General features: G+C 45.2%; 2 protein-coding genes across 3 annotated transcripts; one reads left to right on the top strand and one right to left on the bottom strand.

Annotated features, from left to right (window-relative positions):
* Positions 1–5,314: 5,314 nt before the first annotated feature.
* On the top strand, positions 5,315–6,372 carry LOC125508753 (uncharacterized). 2 transcript variants are annotated; one of them, XM_048673540.2, is made up of 3 exons: positions 5,315–5,981; positions 6,071–6,136; positions 6,239–6,372. In XM_048673540.2, the coding sequence occupies exons 1-3, from the start codon at positions 5,315–5,317 to the stop codon at positions 6,250–6,252; spliced, it is 747 nt and encodes a 248-aa protein (XP_048529497.1). In that variant the 3' UTR covers positions 6,253–6,372. The 2 variants fall into 2 exon arrangements, with proteins under 2 accessions (XP_048529497.1, XP_087382086.1); XM_087525960.1 differs by lacking the exon at positions 6,239–6,372 and having other exon boundaries at positions 6,071–6,144.
* Positions 6,373–6,569: 197 nt separating this feature from the next.
* On the bottom strand, positions 6,570–9,886 carry LSF2 (dual specificity protein phosphatase (DsPTP1) family protein). The gene is made up of 5 exons (XM_048673539.2): positions 9,471–9,886; positions 8,053–8,258; positions 7,518–7,688; positions 7,164–7,394; positions 6,570–7,083 (listed from the first exon to the last, which is right to left on the bottom strand). The coding sequence occupies exons 1-4, from the start codon at positions 9,847–9,849 to the stop codon at positions 7,191–7,193; spliced, it is 960 nt and encodes a 319-aa protein (XP_048529496.1). The 5' UTR covers positions 9,850–9,886; the 3' UTR covers positions 6,570–7,083; positions 7,164–7,190.
* Positions 9,887–20,660: the final 10,774 nt, after the last annotated feature.

Below are 20,660 nucleotides of genomic sequence, written 5' to 3'. Positions count from 1 at the left end.
ACTTAGCTTTACCTCTCCTCTTTCTCTTCCGTTTTCCCTCCGGTGCCATTCTAGATCTCGGGACGAGATCCTCTCGTAGTGGTGGAGTGTTGTGACGCTCCGAGACCGATGCGCCAGGTGTCTTCCAGTTATTCGCTGTTGTTGCCTTGTCATTGCTTGCGTGTCGTGCATCTAATATCATGTCATCATGTGCATTGCATCATCATGTTTTAAAACTTGCATTCGTCCGGGTTCTCCGAGTTCTCTCCGTTGTCCGTTCTGAGCCCAGACACACTTGCACGCGCCCGCGGCACGTCCGAAATATTATTTTATAAGTGGCCGGAAAATGTTCTCGGAATGGGTTGAAAGTTGGCGTGTGGTCTTATTATAGTGTAGATAGACCGCCTGTCAAGTTTCATCACATTCGGAGTTCGTTTGATAGCCCAACCGTTAAACTATAGCAGCATTATAGCCGGGTACACATCGGACGTTTTCGGTCTCCGGAAACAGTCGCCGGGCCTCTCTCTCTTCTCTTCTCTCAGCCTGAGGCCTTCTGCACAGTCCACTCCCACTCACCGCCAGGCCCTACCTAACCTCTCTCGTCAGCCCGCGACCCTCCTCGCACGCGCGTTCGAAAGCTGTTCCGGACCCGACCCGGACAGTCGTCACCGTTGGATCCGGATCATCCCCAAACATCTACAAAACGTCTCCGTTTTCTTTTTTGGACTCCCTAGCTATTTTATCCGCGATCGTACAATTGCGATCGTAGGGTCAAGATAGCCCCTAACCTAATCCGTGATGTATATATTTAGTCTACCCCTAATCCATTTTAAACCTAACCCTTTTTCCTAGGGATCCTCCTAGTCGCCTCCACCCCACTGTCTCTTCTCTATTTCCATGCCCGACCAACCACTGCGCTCCGTTCCTCGATCCCCTCATTTCTGCGCTTCCGAATGCGTCCAGCGCCCGCCGCTCCTCGCGACAGTGCGCCCACAGGGCAGCATCCCCGGCCGCAGCTCCACGCCACCGGAGCGCCAGGCCAAGACTCCCTCGCCTTTTCCCTTTCCTTCTTCCCTCTGTTTCATATCCATCATCTCATCTCTCTCTTCCTCTGTGTCTTCTCGCAGGGAACGATGGAAGTCAGCCTTGGCTGGGTCTCTGTGCCACTCCAGCGAACCAGTCTCCACGACAGCGCCGGCCGCCCTTCCCTAGCTCGATTGATCCAGGACCCCGTTGCCTCTCCTTTTCCCTCCTTTTTCCCATCTCTCTCTTTCTCTCATGTCCGCCTCTCGGTGTTTTTCTTCACAACGCAACCGCCATGGCCACCGCCCATTCGTCACCCCCGCTGCTGGATCCGGCCAGTTCCAGCCTGTCCCCGCTAGATCCGCGTCGTCCATCTCCCTCCGCCTCGCCAAGTCTCACGCTGCCACTGCTCTTCTTCCTGTCGAGAAGACGAGGATGGCGCCTCTGTCGCGAGGGAGACGAGCGCCTCGCCGCACCCGTTGACCGAATCGCTCCCCTGCTTCTTCTTCGCGCTTGTGGCCCAGCACCAGCGCCTGATGACCGCGCCAAGGCCCAGTCACCCGATCCCCTGCCTTCGCTGACCGCGCCTTCCCTTCGCCAGATCCAGCCCCGCTGGCCTGCTGCTACCTCTCCAGATCTGGGCCGAAGCCCATGGTGAGGCCCAGCGCCTCCTGTGTTTTTTTCTTTCTTTTTCTTTCCCTATTGGGCCTCTGCTTAGTTTCAGCCCGTTAGGTTTTTTTTCCTTAGCTGCGATTTTATCAATTTCCAGGGCATTGCACTTTTGCAGACCAGCCCTAAACTTCATGCATTTCATTACTCACAAACAGTGCATCATGTGTAAAAACTTAATATATGAAACTTGCTTGGAATTTTGTGTAGATTAATAATTTGCCACTTTCATCCATGTTTAAAATGTTGTTTTTTTAAATTTTGCCTATTGTCATGTTAAAACTCTTTAATTCATAACTAAATAACCGTAACTCAGAATTTATTAAACTTTATATGCAAATGGGGTGGAAAAATGCCTAGTTTAACATGGTGACCTCACTTTGCATGTTTAACAACCCTAAAATTGTGTTTAGGGCAGAACAGTACCAAACCTAAAATATGCATATGGGGATTTACCGGAATTGTTGTTCGTTGTTTCCGGCCTCATTTAAACTTGCCTAGATAGGTAGTTTTCATTTGCTTCACCCCTTGCCATGTTAATCAACATTTAATATTGTTGGGTACATAATCGAGATCGAACTAAATAACTTGTCGTGGTGTTTCGTCAATATGCAACGGAGTTGCATATTGAGCTCCACTTAACTTGTAGTGTTGTTTGTGCACTTTGCCATGCCATGCTTCATCAAACCAGACATGCATCATACTTGATTGTGCATCATGCCATGTTTATGTGAGGGTTGTTTACCATGATTGTTTGCTTCTTTCCGGTGTTGCTTCTTCGGGTTGGTTTCGATAACGTCGTGTTGTGAGGATTCGTTTGACTACATCCGTTTGTCTTCTTCATGGACTCGTTCTTCTTCCTTGCGGGATTTCAGGCAAGATGACCATACCCTCGAAATCATTTCTATTTTTGCTTGCTAGTTGCTCGCTCTTTTGTTATGCCTATGATACGATACCTACCTCTTGCTTATCATGCCTCCCATATTGCCATGTCAAACCTCTAACCCACCATGTCCTAGCAAATCGTTGTTTGGCTATGTTACCGCTTTGCTCAGACCCTCTTATAGCGTTGTTAGTTGCAGGTGAAGATGAAGTTTGTTCCTTGTTGGAACATGGAGATGTTGTTCCTTGTTGGAACATGATTTTGTTGGGATATCACAATATCTCTTATTTAATTAATGCATCTATATGCTTGGTAAAGGATGGAAGGCTCGGCCTTATGCCTGGTATTTTGTTCCACTCTTGCCGCCCTAGTCTCCGTCATATCGGTGTTATGTTTCTGGATTTTGCGTTCCTTACGCGGTTGGGTTATAATGGGAACCCCTTGACAGTTCGCCTTGAATAAAACTCCTCCAGCAATGCCCAACATTGGTTTTACCATTCGTCACCTAGCCTTTTCTTTCCCTTGGGTTCTGCAGACTCAAGGGTCATCTTTATTTTAACCCCGCCGGGCCAGTGCTCCTCTGAGTGTTGGTCCAAACTAGAGCCCTGTGCAGCGCCCCCCCCCCCCCCCCGGGGAAACTCGAGGTTTGGTTTTAGTTGTATGGAGCGCTCATCTGAGTGTGCCCTGAGAACGAGATATGTGCAGCTCCTATCGGGATTTGTCGGCACATTCGGGCGGTGTTGCTGGACTTGTTTTACCATTGTCGAGATGTCTTGTAACCTGGATGTCGAGTCTGATCGGATTGTCTTGGGAGAAGGAATATCCTTCGTTGACCGTGAGAGCTTGTGATGGGCTAAGTTGGGACACCTCTGCAGGGTTTTGAACTTTCGAAAGCCGTGCCCACGGTTATGGGCAGATGGGAATTTGTTAATGTCCGATTGTAGAAAACCTGAAACTTAACTTAATTAAAATGGATCAACCGCGTGTGTAGCCGTGATGGTCTCTTTCCGGCAGAGTTCGGGAAGTGAAGACGGTGTTGGAGTTATGCTTGAACGTAAGTAGTCTAGGATCACTTCTTGATCATAGATTCTCGACCGTGCTTTGCCTTCTCTTCTCGCTCTCATTTGCGTAAGTTAGCCACCATATATGCTAGTGCTTGCTGCAGCTCCACCTCATAACTGTTACCCTACCTATAAGCTTAAATAGTCTTGATCGCGAGGGTGTGAGATTGCTGAGTCCCCGTTGAACTGTGCAGGTGACACAACCAAGCTCTAGGAGGAGCTCGATGAAGACCTTATTCGTTTTGATGTTTCGCTTCCTTTTGATCAGTAGTGGAGGCCAGTCGGGGCGATCGGGGATATGTGTAGCTTTTGGGGTAGTCTTCTTTCATTTTGGTTCCGTAGTCGGACCTTGTGTGTATCTGGATGATGTAATGATTTATTCATGTAATTGTGTGAAGTGGCGATTGTAAGCCAACTATGTATCCCTTTCCCTTATGTATTACATGGGTTGTGTGAAGATTACCTCACTTGCGACATTGCTTTTAATGTGGTTATGCCTCTAAGTCGTGCTTCGACACGTAGGAGATATAGCCGCATCGAGGACGTTACAGTGATGACTGCTTGTGTGATCATGCACAACATGATCGTCGAGGACGAGCGTGATGAGAGTATCTTCGATCAAGGATTTGACTATCAAGGTGAAAATATTGAGCCCCTACACCAAGACCCGGCCACATTTGAACAGTTTGCCCAATTCCACCGTGAGATGCGTGATTGGCACACTTATTTGAATCCTCAAAATGACTTGGTTGAGTACGTGTGGGATCACATTGGCAACCAATAGATGTATTGGTCCATTTTATGTTTAGTCCAGACAATTTCGATTTGGTTGTAAAACTATTTTATTAAAGACAATTTTAATTGGGTTGTAAAATTATTTTAATTTTCAGACAAATATTTGGGTTGGAAACTAGTTTTGATGAAAATTTGGGCATTTTTGGCCCTGACGGACAGGATAGGGCAAAAGGATGCGTCCGCGCGCTAGGGGCACGGCCACCGCATCTCAGGACACGTCCGGACACGACCCCAAATCCCTACCCAAACGGATAGAATCCGGACAAAACGGACGTCCGTTTGGGGTCGCGCGGTGGAGTTGGCCTAATTCTTCTAGTCGTATTTTGGCAAACTTTGGGAGGACTCAAGGTCAAACTGCAGTATGGCCTGGGTCAGGACCAAAGGTTGTTTTAGAGTTTAGACGCTGTTAAGCGTGATTGTACTTTGATCGAGTAATACTCCTACAAGAATTAATTTCGCAAAACAAAGTGGGCATGTGCATAAAAATCCTTACAAAGCTATTTTTTAAAAATAGTATATATATTTTTTTGCTCAAAAAAGGAATACTATTTTTTCCAAATAACCCGTAAATGATTTGCAGAGCAAGTGATGTTCCTAACTCCACAATGATATGCACCTGCTTTCCACTTTCATAATGCCTTGTTTCTTGAACACGTCCACCTACATGCAGACGCCTCGCTTGGCGCGGCGCTCCAAGATCCGACCTTAGATTAGAGCAATGCCCCGCGCATGATCTTTCTGCCAGTCACTTGTAATTTCGATACGATAATCGGTGGGCTTCAAGCTATAAATCGAGAAGCTCGCCGGATTACTCCTGTCATCGTACAGCGGCGGCGACTAGCCAGTGTAGCTTCGTCGATCTTCCGCTCCTGTCATCTGTACTTGGTGGTCGAGAAGGCGATCGATGGCGTCATCGTTGGTGTGGTCGAGGCGCGCGCTGGTCGTGATGGAGGTGGCTGCGATGGTGCTGGCGGCGCAGTCGTCGGAGGCGGCGGCGAGGAGCGGCGGGGCCGACGAAGGCGAGCTTCGGTTCCCGGGGTTCCCGGGCGGCAGGCAGCGCAACCCTGGCTTCCCGGGGGTGCCCGGGGGCAGGGTAGCGTCGCCGCCAGCGTCTCGCTTCAAGCCGTCCTCGCCGCCGCCGTCGCCGCCGCCGCCGTTGCAGTCGTCGCCCGCTATTAGCCCACCGTGCGTCAGCAGCGGGGCGCCTTCGCAGCCGGCGCTGCAGCCGCTGCCCGGGTTCCCAGGCCTGCAGCAGCCGGGCAACGGCGGCGGGTCGGCGTCGTCGCCGGCGGACTGCGTGACGCCGCTGGCGGGGCTGATGACGTGCGCGTCGTTCCTGACGGGGAGCGAGCCGGACACCCCGACGCCGCAGAGCGAGTGCTGCAGCGGGCTGGGCATGTTCCTCAACAGCACGGCGGCGGTGGACGACCGCTCGCTGCGGTGCCTGTGCCCGGTCATCCTCGGCGACGTCAACCGCATGCTGCCCAAGCCCATCGACCCCGTCCGCATGATGTACCTCCCCATCTCCTGCGGCGTCGTCCTCCCCCCTCAAGTCCTCTTCATCTGCTTCAGTACGTACCCACATTGCTCTTTTGACTTTGAATTTGAATATGAATTTCTCTTGAGTTTGAATTTGAATTGAGGCTCAAATGATTTGCAGCTGGACAGCCAACGCCACCCGTGGTCTCGCGCATCCCCGACTCCTGGATGACGCCAGCTTCATCAGGCAATTAATTCTGTTCAACATTTATTCTTTGAAAAAAAATTCAGAATTATGACCTACTAATTGGTTGTGTTTGTCTGATGTTCTATCTTGTTTTTCATGCAGCATTGACACCTTGATTGATGCCAACCGGATCGGGGATTCAGTTATAATTAACTATCTCAAGTTAATTTATGCTTATTGGCAGATGATGTTATATGTCTTGAATTCAGATGCAGTCATGAAAAAAAGTATATAGGCTGCATCACCTGTGCCGGAAACTAGTAACCAACTTACCATACAGCTGACCTAGATTGGTCAGTGCATCATGTGCCTTGTAAGAGATGTACTTTTCCATTGAAAACTATACATATATAAAAGAGCAGATTGCATTTAACTGTTCAGCTTTCAACGAGAAGAGTGTGATCAAGCTGACAAAAAAAGGTTCACCACAGCAAAGAACACTATCAGCATAGTTTAACACTAAGATTTCGTGCAAATACAAAAGAAACTTTATTTCATCCGTGAATGTAACACGATAAACTTTACCGCACAGCCAAAATGAGCATATGCATGACAATTGGCGACGACATGATATATGCTTGTACTTTTGAGTAATAGTTTCAATCTGTTGCCATCAATGACGAAATACATGAACCAATATTCCCGGAACAACATGATTATAATGATAAATACATGACATCTATATTGATGCATTGATCTTCAAACACCTTAAATGACCTCTGACCGAAAAGATGTGGTAAACTGCATCCAAGTTCACCATATGTGGTAGATAACATCTTTTCATGCATCTTTATTTTCTTTTTATTACAATACCAACCAACAACAAGGTCGGTCTTAAGCTTTATTCCGAGAATAGCTTGGCTCAAACCTCTTACTTTCCAGCAGCTAGTAGAAATCTAGCAATCAGGTCTATCATATAGCAAAAGTTTACCTCGTCCCCTGTCCAGCTGCAGTGTAAAAAAGAACATAAGAGTAGGAATGATATACATTGGTGTGTGGTCAATAACTGACAATAAAAACACGTCACCTCTCGTGATGTTTTCCCTTTTCTTTCTCATGCCTTGTGGAGGGAACGGACACGGTCTTGTATTAACTTCCTCTCTGAAACTGATATTCCCTCGAAAGCACGCTCCGGCAGGGTCTCAAAAGCTTCTTTATTTGGATCACTCTTAGCTAGATCATAGGTTGCAGAGCGGATAGCTTTCTTACTCGGTCCACACGGTCTTACGGAGGTTAGCTTTTCATAAGCCGTATTTAGCTGCAAACAGATGGATAGTAATAGTATATCTTCATCATGGTTTATATGTAAAGCACGCATGTGAAAACATGACTTGATAATGATTTCTAGTACTATATTACGATTTAGATGAAATGAGCTTACGTCCATATTCTCGAACCAGAACATGTAAGAAATTGCAACCGCAGGCGCTCTACCAAGTCCAGCAGTGCAATGGATGTAAACTCGCCCTTTGCCTTGTGATATAGCCCATTCTAGTGCGGAAACTGCTTTCGGTAACTGTTTCCTCAGCGAATCTGGATCGAAGTCTACTGCCTGCAAACGAGAAATTGTAAATATCCTTAGTTTTCCTTCTAAACAGAACACCCTTAGCTTGCAGTTTGCTTATGATTTGCAGCTCAGCTTCTTCAAGATTACTTGTTTGTTAACCTTCTCTTTTTGTGTTACTTCTAGAGATATCACCACAAAATTCTAGTTCTACAGACTAAAGATCCTTATGATCAATGTTTAGCTTAATAACATTATCTAGTCAAAATAAAGGAAACACCAGATATTATAACTTACAAATCACTTGAAATGTGAAGAGAATGCAGAGTGGCAGTAACTGTAATTTATGTTATCAGAATTAAGAAAGAAGCACAAAACATGAACTCACTCAGTTGATAAATAAGAAACTCACTGGTCTTCTCATATGCTGAATGCCAAGTTCTTTGCACCTAGTGACAACAGCTTCAAAATCAATGCCCCAGTATTCGATATCCTTGTCCTGCTGTAGACAAAGAATATAGGCTACATTTTCCTCATTTTTCAAGTGATCAATATCGTCAGGCTTCTGAGGTTGCGAGCCAACAATCAAGCTATCACTTATGACAGCATAATTCATACCTAAGTTTCACATGTAATAGTTAATTCATCAGTGCACAAGAGGGAAATTCTCTTTCTCTCTAAATAATAACTATATTTCGTTCATCATTTCTAAAATGATAACAAAGCAAGAGAGGGAAACCTAATACTCAGTGACAAACGAGGGGCCAATAACTATTCCTATATAAAGTTGCCCTTTTATAGAAATTGCTACTTCATGAAGATTTAGGTTATTCTGAACTATAACAAAAGCATGTGCCACACTGCAGTTCTATTTTAGTAAAATGCCATTAAAGTGATCTGTGAGGGTACAACACACATCAGAACAAAATATCTTGGTCCTTCTTAAATCTAAATTCAGTTTTGAAAATGAAACTAAATTTAGTTTGGCCACTCTTTCCATTAGACCAAGCAGATCCTAAATTCAGTTTTGAGAGTGAAACATAAAAGATCGACCTACCAAATATACCAAGAAGAAAAGTTCATGCTACTCTTTTTGGCCACCAAATTATACACCATGCAGATAACAAATGCTATGTAAGGAGAAAAAATAATATGCTGATTATAAAGTCTTCAAGATGGCAATTTTTCATCCCGTCATTTTTATCAATCGCTTTGCCATGACTAGACCAATTGAGATTGAGATAAATAAACAGATCAGTATTTGAAGAAATCAATGCAAAATGTGTCCAGGTCGCCACCCAACCCAGAAAACGACATGCTTACTCATTGTCTCCTTGCTATGGCTTTCATGACATTTATAACCGAACATTCATGTTAGCAATTTTTTTGAGCCAATTCATGTTAGCACTTACCCAACATAAATCATGCAACCATGAAAACAAAGCCTAACAAATGGTCTTAATCACAATCTAAAATCAGCTGAGTTAACAACCTAACACAAATGTAGGCACACTAGAAGGAACAATTCATTTGGCCAAGATAACAAGATTCCGTAACAATTCAACATCTAATCAAGGACAGGTGTAGTTCATCACATCTAAGAGGGTCCTACAAACATTGAGATGCATCACAATATGCATCGAGCCACCAATGCGCCAATTTGTGCTCGATAGTCCTATGAGACACACAATTCAACATTTTCTCACAAATGGAGCCCTACAAATATCGACATTTCTTTGGAATAAAGGATTATCCCAGCTCTAACTGAACTTACATCATTCAATCAATCAAAGAATACCCACAATTCATATGGCCAGCAAAAGTTCGTACCAAGGTCGTGGTGGTATTCGTATGGGTTCCGCATCATCCGCTTCATGGCGGTGTTGTAGTCCTCCATCTTCCCGCTACCCCGTGCTCCGGACGCAGCGGAGGAGGAGGTGCACAGGAGAGGCCAGGCGCTCCTCAGGTGAACCCCGCCGCGTCCGGCAGTGCAGCCAACGGCGGCCATTGGCAGCCTCCCCCTGTTCCGGATGCCCGCGCCGCTGGCCGGTAGGCGCGAAGAGGCGGGGAGGCAGGATGCGTTGGCAGTGGCTGCCATGATGGCGAGATCCTTGCGGCACTCCGACGTAGAGAAAGAGACGGTGGACGCTATACGGCCGGCGGTGGTCGGGAGTCTTGCCGGAGCTATTGGAATGGATCCCCTTCCCATCAAGTTGCGGATTTTGGACGTACGGGCGCCACCTTTATTATTTATCTTTTTATTACTGGTTCACAATAAACCTGAGCATGGGCAGCCCGGGCCGAGTTTGTCTCTCAGGCCGGGCTTGGGTCTGAATTAGCAGCCCAACTGGTATTCCGTGACTCAAGGCGCTCTCAAAAAAAGTGTTCGTACGGGTGAAAGAGTGGCAACATCGTTGCTTCAGACTAATTACATATTTTTTATTAAATTCTTTGAAGTATTTCTTCGAGCAGAGGTTGATACCATGAAAAAGATGTTTACAAGAGATTTCATCATAATTTTTAGCCATATGAGTTACTTTACATTTTCTTGAATCTTAAGTCCATATTAATGTATCTATAATAAGTTCTTTTTTCAGATAGCGATCCGCTCCTGCCAAGCGGTTACCTATAATTATTATGACTATTAATAAAGTTACATGTATTTATAAAAAAGGTATAAATGCCCGTGCGGATAAAATTTGCAAAACCTGTTTCATGTGTCATTATACACTATTTTTTTTGCTTCATAATGCAGTGCATATATATTTTCTGAAAAAACAAATTTTATACAAGATATTTTTTTCTTTTCGTTTAGGTTTCAAACAAGAGTGAGAGCCAGATCAATTTATCTGACCGAGCAGAGGCAAATCGAAGCGATCAATGCTCGTGTCGACTGCTACCCTACGCCATGTCACTAATGTAGCCGCATGTTGTTGACTGCGGGCATCGTGGTTGCCGCTCAAACCCTGGCCAGGACCTGCTGACGGGTCATCGTTCATTGCACAACAACACACAATCCCGAATTAGCGTGTGCAGGTGCACACGCACGAGCAGATGATGCATGACCCCATTCCCTCCCATGCAGGCATTAGAGTATCTACAATCGAAATGCAACAAATCCGCCCCTTCAAATGCATGCGGATGCACGTGGGTGCGTCCTGGAGTAACGGACGCGTCTCAAATAATCTCTTTCATAACCGGATATTTTAATTAAGTAGCGCCGAAGAATGTGACCCTGCCTCGCCAACGTCTGCCGCCCTACGCTCGCTGCCTTGCACGGCAGGCACGCCACGCCATATTTGTGTCGGACGATGCCCATGCGTTCACCTCCGCCTCGACGCGCCAACGAAGCGTTGTGCATCCGTTGCCATATTCGGACGCCAGACGACCGCACTATCTCCGGTGAGGCAGCGTTGACAAACCTCGTGCCGGGGCTATGCGCCATTTGGGCAGACACGGTGGATTTCCGACGAAAGGAGTCCGAGCGCTGTCGTTGAGCGGCCTCCTCCAGAAAGCGGCGCAGTCCAAGATGGGCGGTCATCTCCTCCTCAAAGCCGCGTGGGACAAGCTCCGGGTCAATGAATCCGAAGGTGTAGGACAGGGATCTGCTGCCGGCCATGCCGAAGAAGGTAAGAGATCGTCGGACGGAAGCTTGGGTGGCGGAGTGGTTAGGGTTTGGTCCGAGGAGCGGATAGAGATGAATATATGTGGGGTCGGGTGGGTCAGGATGAACCGGGTCCGACGTGGCGGACGTGCCTGGGCCCCATATCCGCCTCATATTTAGGATAGATATGAGGGGTGTCGGTCAAACCGGACGTTTGAGGTCGGTTTGAGGTACCCGCTTGGGTTGGAGTTTTTTTATCCGCCACACCAAACCGTCCACCCGAGTGTCTAAGAAGAGTTTAAGATGACTGGCTGTAGATGCTCTGAAGTCGTCAATTCATTTTCTTCCTTACTCCTCACCATGCAAGCTCTAATTTATTTTCTCTCTCATCGGGGCATGATGCTGCCAGTTCCTTTCCTTCCTAGCTCATGGCTGTTGAACATATATGTACATGTATCTGTTAGGATAATCTTCTACCGGCCCTGCCTCTAGTTTTCTTGTATAGATAAAGTTGAGGGCTCCCTTTGTATCTATATATGCAATACATCGAGAGTTGCATTGCCTTCAACATGGTATCAATTTCTCTTCCGATCCAACCCTAGCTTCCGCTCCTAGCCGCCGCCGCAGCACAACGCTGCCGCCACCGCCATCTACCCGCGCCACCGCTGCATCTTCATCCTGCCGCCACGTGTGCCTCCCCGTCCCCATCCCTCTCCCGAGCCGCCTCCCTCTCCCTTCCGAGCCGCCGCCACCACCCCTCTCCCTCCCGAGCCGCCGCCACCCACCCGATCTCCTCATCCCTCGATCGCAACTCCCACCCCGATCGCCACCTCCTACCCAGCCGCACCGCCACCACCCCCCTCGGTCGTCGCGCCGCCTCCATGGCCTCTCCCCACGCCGCCGCCTCCCTTCCCTCCAACCCCTTCGAAGGTCCGGCCCCTTCCCCGGTGGAAGTCGTCCGCGATCTCGACATCTTCGCCCGCGTGCCCATCGTCCTCAACTACGCCAACTCCACCTACTACGTCTGAAAGACCTACTTCTCCCTCGTCTTCCGCGAGTACCACCTCATTGATCACGTCGATGGCTTCGTCGACTCTGACCTCATGTTCGCGGACGACGACTGGCTGACCATCGACGCCACCATCACTCGCTGGCTGTACCAAACCATCTCCAAGGACATCTTCCACACCATCGTTTGCGACACCGATGACGCGCAGACGGTGTGGGTGAAGCTGAACGGGCTCTTCCTCGACAACGCCATCCAGCGCCGCGTGTTTCTTCAGCAGGAATTTTTTGGTTGCCATCAACTTGACTCGTCCATTGACGATTATTGCATGTGCCTTAAGAAACTTACTGACGAACTTCGCGACCTCGGGGAGCGGGTCTCCAATGACCTCCTCCTCGGCACGCTCACCGCCAGTCTGAACGAGGAGTTCGACAACGCGGCCTCCAACCTCACTTTCCTCCCAGACCCGACTTTTCCTCGGGTCGTGGCCTATCTTCGGTTGGAGGAGAGGAGGATGAAGATGGTGAAGTCCCGGGCCACGCACACGGCTCTCGCTGCGGGCACCTCCCGCGCCGCTCCTCCCACGGTGCCGCAGCCACCGCGGCCTCCGCCGCCCGTCTACCAGCCGCCTCCCCTGCCCCTGATCGTCGCCGCAGGGGGCGCCGCGGCAAGAAGCAGCACCAACAGCATGGCGCTCAGGATGGGGGGCGCCCCGCCAGCCGCAGCAGCAGCTGCTGCCCCCGGCCCCTTGGGCTGCCGCGACCAACCCTTGGACGGGGGTGGTCCATGCGTACATGATGCCCATGCCGCGGGCCCCCGTCCCGGCTGGGATCCTCGCCCCCCGCCCCGGCACGCATCAGGCGTTGCTCGCCGCCCCGGGTGGCTAACCCGTCGTGGCACCTCCGTACGCCGCCCCGGGTGGTTACGTCGCGGCCATGCCTGGCTACGCCACCCCGGGTGGCTACCCAGCCGTCCCTCCGGCTGCGGCCGCTGCACTCCCGTCGGCCCCTTGGAATCCGGCTCTCCTTGCGGCGCTTCACTCCGCCCCTACACCCAACGTGTACACCGGAGGCGGCGACTGGTATATGGACTCCGGGGCTACCACCCACATGACATCCAACCCTGGTAACCTCAACTCCGTATTTCCAGTTTCTACCGCATGTCATATCATTGTTGGGGACGGGTCTTCCCTTTCCATTACTCATGTCGGTCATGGTTCCTTTCCATCTAATTCTACACCTATTCACATGTCCAATGTCTTAGTTTCATCTGAGTTAGTTACTAATCCAATGTCTTAGTTTCACCCATAACTGTTGAATTTGACGAAGTGGGTTTTTCTGTCAAGGACGCCCGTACCCGGATGGTGCTCCACCGATGTGACAGCCCAGACGGCCTCTACCCAGTGAACTCCACCGCCACTTCCGCATCCGCTCCGGTCGCTCTCTCTGCCATAGTGGACCTTTGGCATACTCGGCTGGGACATCCGAACCCGGCCACCCTTCGTCATATTCTTAGGACTTTTTCATTCACGTGTAACAAAACCGATGATCACACTTGTCATGCTTGTCGTCTCGGCAAGCACGTCCGTCTTCCGTTTAGCGCGTCCTCATCGGTGGCGTCGTATCCATTTGAGTTGATTCATAGTGATTTGTGGGCATCACCTGTTACCAGTAATACGGGTTTTTTTATACTATCTTGTCATACTTGATGATTTTTTGCACTATGTGTGGACCTTCTCGTTGTGGAGAAAATCCGATGCACTCTCCGTTCTCACTACATTTTAATCCTACGTCGCTACGCGGTTTGGGAGTCCCATTCATGCCTTGCAGACTGACAACGGGAAGGAGTTCGACAACGACGGGGTTCGCACCCTCCTTGCCACACACGGCACGATTTTTTGTCTCACCTGCCAGTATACCTCGCAATAAAATGGTCGCGCCGAACGGATCCTTCGCACCCTCAATGATTGTGTGCGCACTCTTCTCTTCCACGCTAATGTCCCGCCTCGGTTTTGGCCGGACTCTCTCTCCACCGCCTCTTGCTACCTCTTGAGCACTGCATCGGTTTTCCCTTGAAGAGGAAAGGGTGATGCAGCAAAGTAGCATAAGTATTTCCCTCAGTTTTTGAGAACCAAGGTATCAATCCAGTAGGAGGCCACGCACGAGTCCCTCGCACCTACACAAACAAATAAAATCCTCGCAACCAACGCAATAAAGGGGTTGTCAATCCCTTCACCGTCACTTACGAAAGTGAGATCTGATAGATATGATAAGATAATATTTTTGGTATTTTTATGATAAAGATGCAAAGTAAATAAAGCGAAATAAAAACGGCACTAGAAATAGCTTGTTAACGGGAGATTAATATGATGGAAAATAGACCCGGGAGCCATAGGTTTCACTAGTGGCTTCTCTCGAGAGCATAAGTATTATGGTGGGTAAACAAATTACTGTTGGGCAATTGACAGAATTGAGCATAGTTATGAGAATATCTAAGTACGATCATGTATATAGGCATCACGCCCGAGACAAGTAGACCGGCTCCTTCCTGCATCTACTACTATTACTCCACACATCGACCGCTATCCAGCATGCATCTAGAGTATTAAGTTCAAAGGAACAGAGTAACACTTTAAGTAAGATGACATGATGTAGAGGGATAAACTCATGCAATATGATATAAACCCCATCTTGTTATCCTCGATGGCAACAATACAATACGTCCCTTACTACCCCTACTGTCACTGGGAAAGGACACCGCAAGATTGAACCCAAAGCTAAGCACTTCTCCCATTGCAAGAAAGATCAATCTAGTAGGCCAAACCAAACTGATAATTCAAAGAGACTTGCAAAGATAACCAATCATACATAAAAGAATTCATAGAAGATTCAAATATTGTTCATAGATAAACTTGATCATAAACCCACAATTCATCGGTCTCAACAAACACACCGCAAAAGAAGATTACATCGAATAGATCTCCGCGAGAATCGTGGAGAACTTTGTATTGAGATCCAAAGAGAGAGAAGAAGCCATCTAGCTAATAACTATGGACCCGAAGGTCTGGAGTAAACTACTCACACATCATCGGAGAGGTTATGGTGTTGATGTAGAAGCCCTCCGTGACCGATGCCCCCTCCGGCGGAGCTCCGGAAAAGGCCCCAAGATGGGATCTCACGGGTACAAAAGGTTGCGGCGGTGGAATTAGTTTTTTGGCTCTGTATCTGGTAGTTCGGGGGTACGTAGGTATATATAGGAGGAAGAAGTACGTCGGGGAGCAACGTGGGCCCCATGAGGGTGGAGGGCGCGCCTGGGGGGGTAGGCGCGCCCCCTACCTCGTGCCTTCCTGGTTGATGTCTTGACGTAGGGTCCAAGTCCTCTGGATCACGTTCGTTCCGAAAATCACAATCCCGAAGGTTTCATTCCGTTTGGACTCCGTTTGATATTCTTTTTCTGCGAAACTCTGAAATACGCAAAAAACATCAATTCTGGGTTGGGCCTCCGGTTAATAGGTTAGTCCCAAAAATAATATAAAAGTGTATAATAAAGCCCAATAATGTCCAAAACAGAATATAATATAGCATGGAATAATAAAAAATTATAGATACGTTGGAGACGTATCAAGCATCCCCAAGCTTAATTCCTGCTCGTCTTCGAGTAGGTAAATGATAAAAACAGAATTTTTGATGTGGAATTCTACTTGGCATAATTTCAATGTAATTTTCTTAATTGTGGTATGAATATTCAGATTCGAAAGATTCAAGACAAAAGTTTAATATTGACATAAAAATAATAATACTTCAAGCATACTAACTAAGCAATTATGTCTTCTCAAAATAACATGGCCAAAGAAAGTTATCCCTACAAAATCATATAGTCTGGCTATGCTCTATCTTCACCACACAAAGTATTTGAATCATACACAACCCTGATGACAAGCCAAGCAATTGTTTCATACTTTTGGTGTTCTCAAACTTTTTCAATCTTCACGCAATACATGAGTGTGAGCCATGGACATAGCACTATATGTGGAATAGAATGGTGGTTGTGGAGAAGACAAAAAAGGAGAAGATAGTCTCACATCAACTAGGCATATCAACGGGCTATGGAGATTCCATTAATAGATATCAATGTGAGTGAGTAGGGATTGCCATGCAACGGATGCGCTAGAGCTATAAGTATATGAAAACTCAACATAAGGAACTAAGTGGGTGTGCATTCAACTCGCTTGCTCACGAAGACCTAGGGCATTTTGAGGAAGCCCATCATTGGAATATACAAGCCAAGTTCTATAATGAAAAAATCCCACTAGTATATGAAAGTGATATCATAGGAGACTCTCTATCATGAAGATCATGGTGCTACTTTGAAGCACAAGTGTGGTAAAAGGATAGTAGCATTGTCCCTTCTCTCTTTTTCTCTCATTTTTTTGGGCCTTTTCTCTTTTTTATGGCCTCTTTTTTTAGCCGGAGTCTCATCCCGACTTGTGGGGGAATCATAGTCTCCATCATCCTTTCCTCACTTGGGACAATGCTCTAAAAATGATGATCATCACACTTTTATTTACTTACAATTCAATACTTAGAACAAAATATGACTCTATGTGAATGCCTCCAGCGGTGTACCGGGATGTGCAATGATGTATGAGTGACATGTATGAAAGAATTATGAACGGTGGCTTTGCCACAAATACAATGTCAACTACATGATCATGCAAAGAAATATGACAATGATGGAGCGTGTCATAGTAAACGGAACGATGGAAAGTTGCATGGCAATATATCTCGGAATGGCTATGGAAATGCCATGATAGGTAGGTATGGTGGCTATTTGTAGGAAGGTATATGGTGGGTGTATGATACCGGAGAAAAGTGCGCGGTATTAAAGAGGCTAGCAATGGTGGAAGGGTGAGAGTGCGTATAATCCATGGACTCAACATTAGTCATAAAGAACTCACATACTTATTGCAAAAATCTATTAGTTATCGAAACAAAGTATTACGCGCATGCTTCTAGGAGGATAGATTGGTTGGAAAAGACCATCGCTCGTCCCCGACCTCCACTCATAAGGAAGGCAATCAATAAATAAATCATCTCTGACTTCATCACATAAGGTTCACCATACGTGCATGCTACGGGAATCACAAACTTCAACACAAGTATTCCTCAAATTCACAACTACTCAACTAGCATGACTCTAATATCACCATCTTCATATCTCAAAACAATTATCAAGTATCAAACTTCTCATAGTATTCAACACACTCATAAGAATTTTTTTACTAATCTTGAATGCCTATCATAATTAAAGCAAATTACCATGCTGTTTTGTAGGACTCTCAAAATAATCTAAGTGAAGCATGAGAGAACAATAGTTTCTATAAAAAAAATCCACCACCGTGCTCTAAAAAATATAAGTGAAGCACTAGAGCAAAAACTATATAACTCAAAAGATATAAATGAAGCACATAGAGTATTCTAATAATTTTCAAATCATGTGAGTCTCTCTCAAAAGGTGTGTACAGAAAGGATGATTGTGGTAAACTAAAAAGTAAAGACTCAAATCATACAAGATGCTCCAAGCAAAACACATATCATGTGGTGAATAAAAATATAGCTCCAAGTAAAGTTACCGATAGACGAAGACGAAAGAGGGGATGCCTTTCGGGGCATCCCCAAGCTTAGGCTTTTGGGTATCCTTGAATTTTACCTTAGGGTGCCATAGGAATCCCCAAGCTTAGTATCTTGCCACTCCTCGTTCCATAATCCATCGAAACTTAACCAAAACTTGAAAACTTCACAACACAAAACTTAAAATAGAAAATCTCGTGAGCTCCGTTAGCGAAAGAAAACAAAACACCACTTCATGGTACTGTAATGAACTTATTCTTTATTTATATTGGTATTAACCCTACTGTATACCAACTTCTCTATGGTTTATAAACTCTTTTACTAGCCATAGATTCATCAAAATAAGCAAACAACACACGAAAAACAGAATCTGTCAAAAACAGAACAGTCTGTAGTAATCTGTAGCTAACACAAACTTCTGGAACCCCAAAAATTCTAAAATAAATTGATGGACGTGAGGAATTTATCTATTAATCATATGCAAAAAGAATTAACTAAATAGCACTTTCCAAATAAAAATGGTAGCAGTTCTCGTGGGCGCTAAAGTTTCTGTTTTTTACAGCAAGATCAAAAAGACTTTCCCCAAGTCTTCCCAACGGTTCCACTTGGCACAAACACTAATTAAACACAAAAAACACAACCAAAACAAAGGCTAAATAAATTATTTATTACTAAACAGGAGCAAAAAGCAAGGAATAAAAATAAAATTGGATTGCCTCCCAACAAGCGCTATCGTTTAACGCCCCTAGCTAGGCATAAAAGCGAAGATAGATCTAGATATTGCCATCTTTGGTAGGCAATCCATAAATGGCTCTCATAATAGATTCATAAGGTAATTTTATTTTATTTCTAGGGAAGTGTTCCATGTCTTTCCTTAACGGAAATTGGAATCTAATATTCCCTTCCTTCATATCAATAATTGCACCAATCGTTCTAAGGAAAGGTCTACCAAGAATAATAGGACATGAAGGATTGCAATATATATCAAGAACAATAAAATCTACGGGAACATAATTCATATTTGCAACAATAAGAACACCATTAATTCTTCCCATAGGTTTTTTAATGGTGGAATCCGCAAGGTGCAAGTTTAAAGAGCAATCATCAAAATCATGGAAACCTAGCAAATCACACAAAGTCTTTGGAATCGTGGAAACACTAGCACCCAAATCACACAAAGCATAGCATTCATGATCTTTAATTTTAATAGTAGGTTCCCACTCATCATAAAGTATTCTAGGGATATAAACTTCCAACTCAAGTTTTTCTTCATAAGATTGCATCAAAGCATCAACGATATGTTTAGTAAAAGCTTTATTTTGACTATAAGCATGAGCAGAATTTAGCACGGATTGCAACAAGGAAAATACAATCTATAAAAGAGCAATTATCATAATTAAAATCATTTAAATCCAAGATAGTGGGTTCATTGATATTTAAAGTTTTGATCTCTTCAATCCCACTTTTACCAATTTTAGCATCAAGATCTAAAAACTCTGAATTTTTGGAACGCCTTCTAGGTAAAGGTGGATCATATTCAGTCCCATCATTATCAAGATTCATATTGCAAAACAAAGATTTAATAGGGTACACATCAATAACTTTTAGATCTTCATCTTTATTTTCATGGTAACTAGAAGAACACGCTTTCACAAAACAATCTTTCTTAGCACACATCCTAGTGGTTCTTTCTTTGCACTCGTCAATGGAAATTCTCATGGCCTTGAGAGACTCATTGATATCATGCTTAGGTGGAATAGATCTAAGTTTCAAAGAATCAATATCAAGAGAAATTCTATCAACATTCCTAGCCAACTCATAAACTTTAAGCAATTTTTCTTCAAGCAAAGCATTGAAATTCTTTTGCGAATTCATAAACTCCTTAACACTAGTCTCAAATTCAGAGGGGATCTTATTAAAATTTCCATAAGAATTGTTGTAGGAATTACCATAATTATTAGAGGAATTACTAGGATACGGCCTAGGATTAAAGTTTCCTCTATACGCGTTGTTACCAAAATTATTCCTACCAACAAAGTTCACGTCCATAGATTCATTATTATTCTCAATCAAAGTAGACAAAGACATATCATTAGGATCAGAAGAAACACTTTTATTAGCAAATAATTTCATAAGTTCATCCATCTTTCCACTCAAAACATTAATTTCTTCTATCGCATGCACTTTCTTATTAGTAGATCTTTCAGTGAGCCATTGAGAATAATTAACCATAATATTATCTAGGAGTTTAGTAGCTTCTCCTAAAGTGATTTACATAAAAGTGCCTAAGTAATTGCCCTACACATGGTTTGAATTTGTGGATGATTTTACAATTTTTTTATGCCGGATTGAATTTCGCTTCTAGAAATCTTTTAGCAGGAGGAAAATACTTAGAGATAAAAGCATCTTTGCACTTATTCCATGAATCAATACTATTTTTAGGCAAAGACGAAAACCAAGCTTTAGCACAATCTCTAAGCGAAAACAGGAATAGCTTCAATTTAACAATATCATTATCTGCATCTTTCTTCTTTTGCATACCACACAAATCAAAAAGTTGTTTAGATGGGTAGCGGCATCTTCACTAGGAAGGCCGGAAAACAGATCTTTCATGACAAGATTCAGCAAAGCAGCATTAATTTCACAAGATTTAGCATCGGTAAGAGGAGCAATCGGGGTGCTAATAAAATCATTGTTGTTGGTATTGGTAAGGTCACACAATTTAGTATTATCTTGAGCCATCGTGACAGGCAAGCAATCCAACACACAAGCAAACAAGA

The sequence above is a fragment of the Triticum urartu genome, chromosome 5A (genome assembly GCF_056163025.1).
Source record: "Triticum urartu cultivar PI428250 chromosome 5A, HENAU_Tu73, whole genome shotgun sequence".
NCBI classification, from domain to species: domain Eukaryota; kingdom Viridiplantae; phylum Streptophyta; class Magnoliopsida; order Poales; family Poaceae; genus Triticum; species Triticum urartu.
This window is presented reverse-complemented; position numbering and strand designations above follow the sequence as displayed.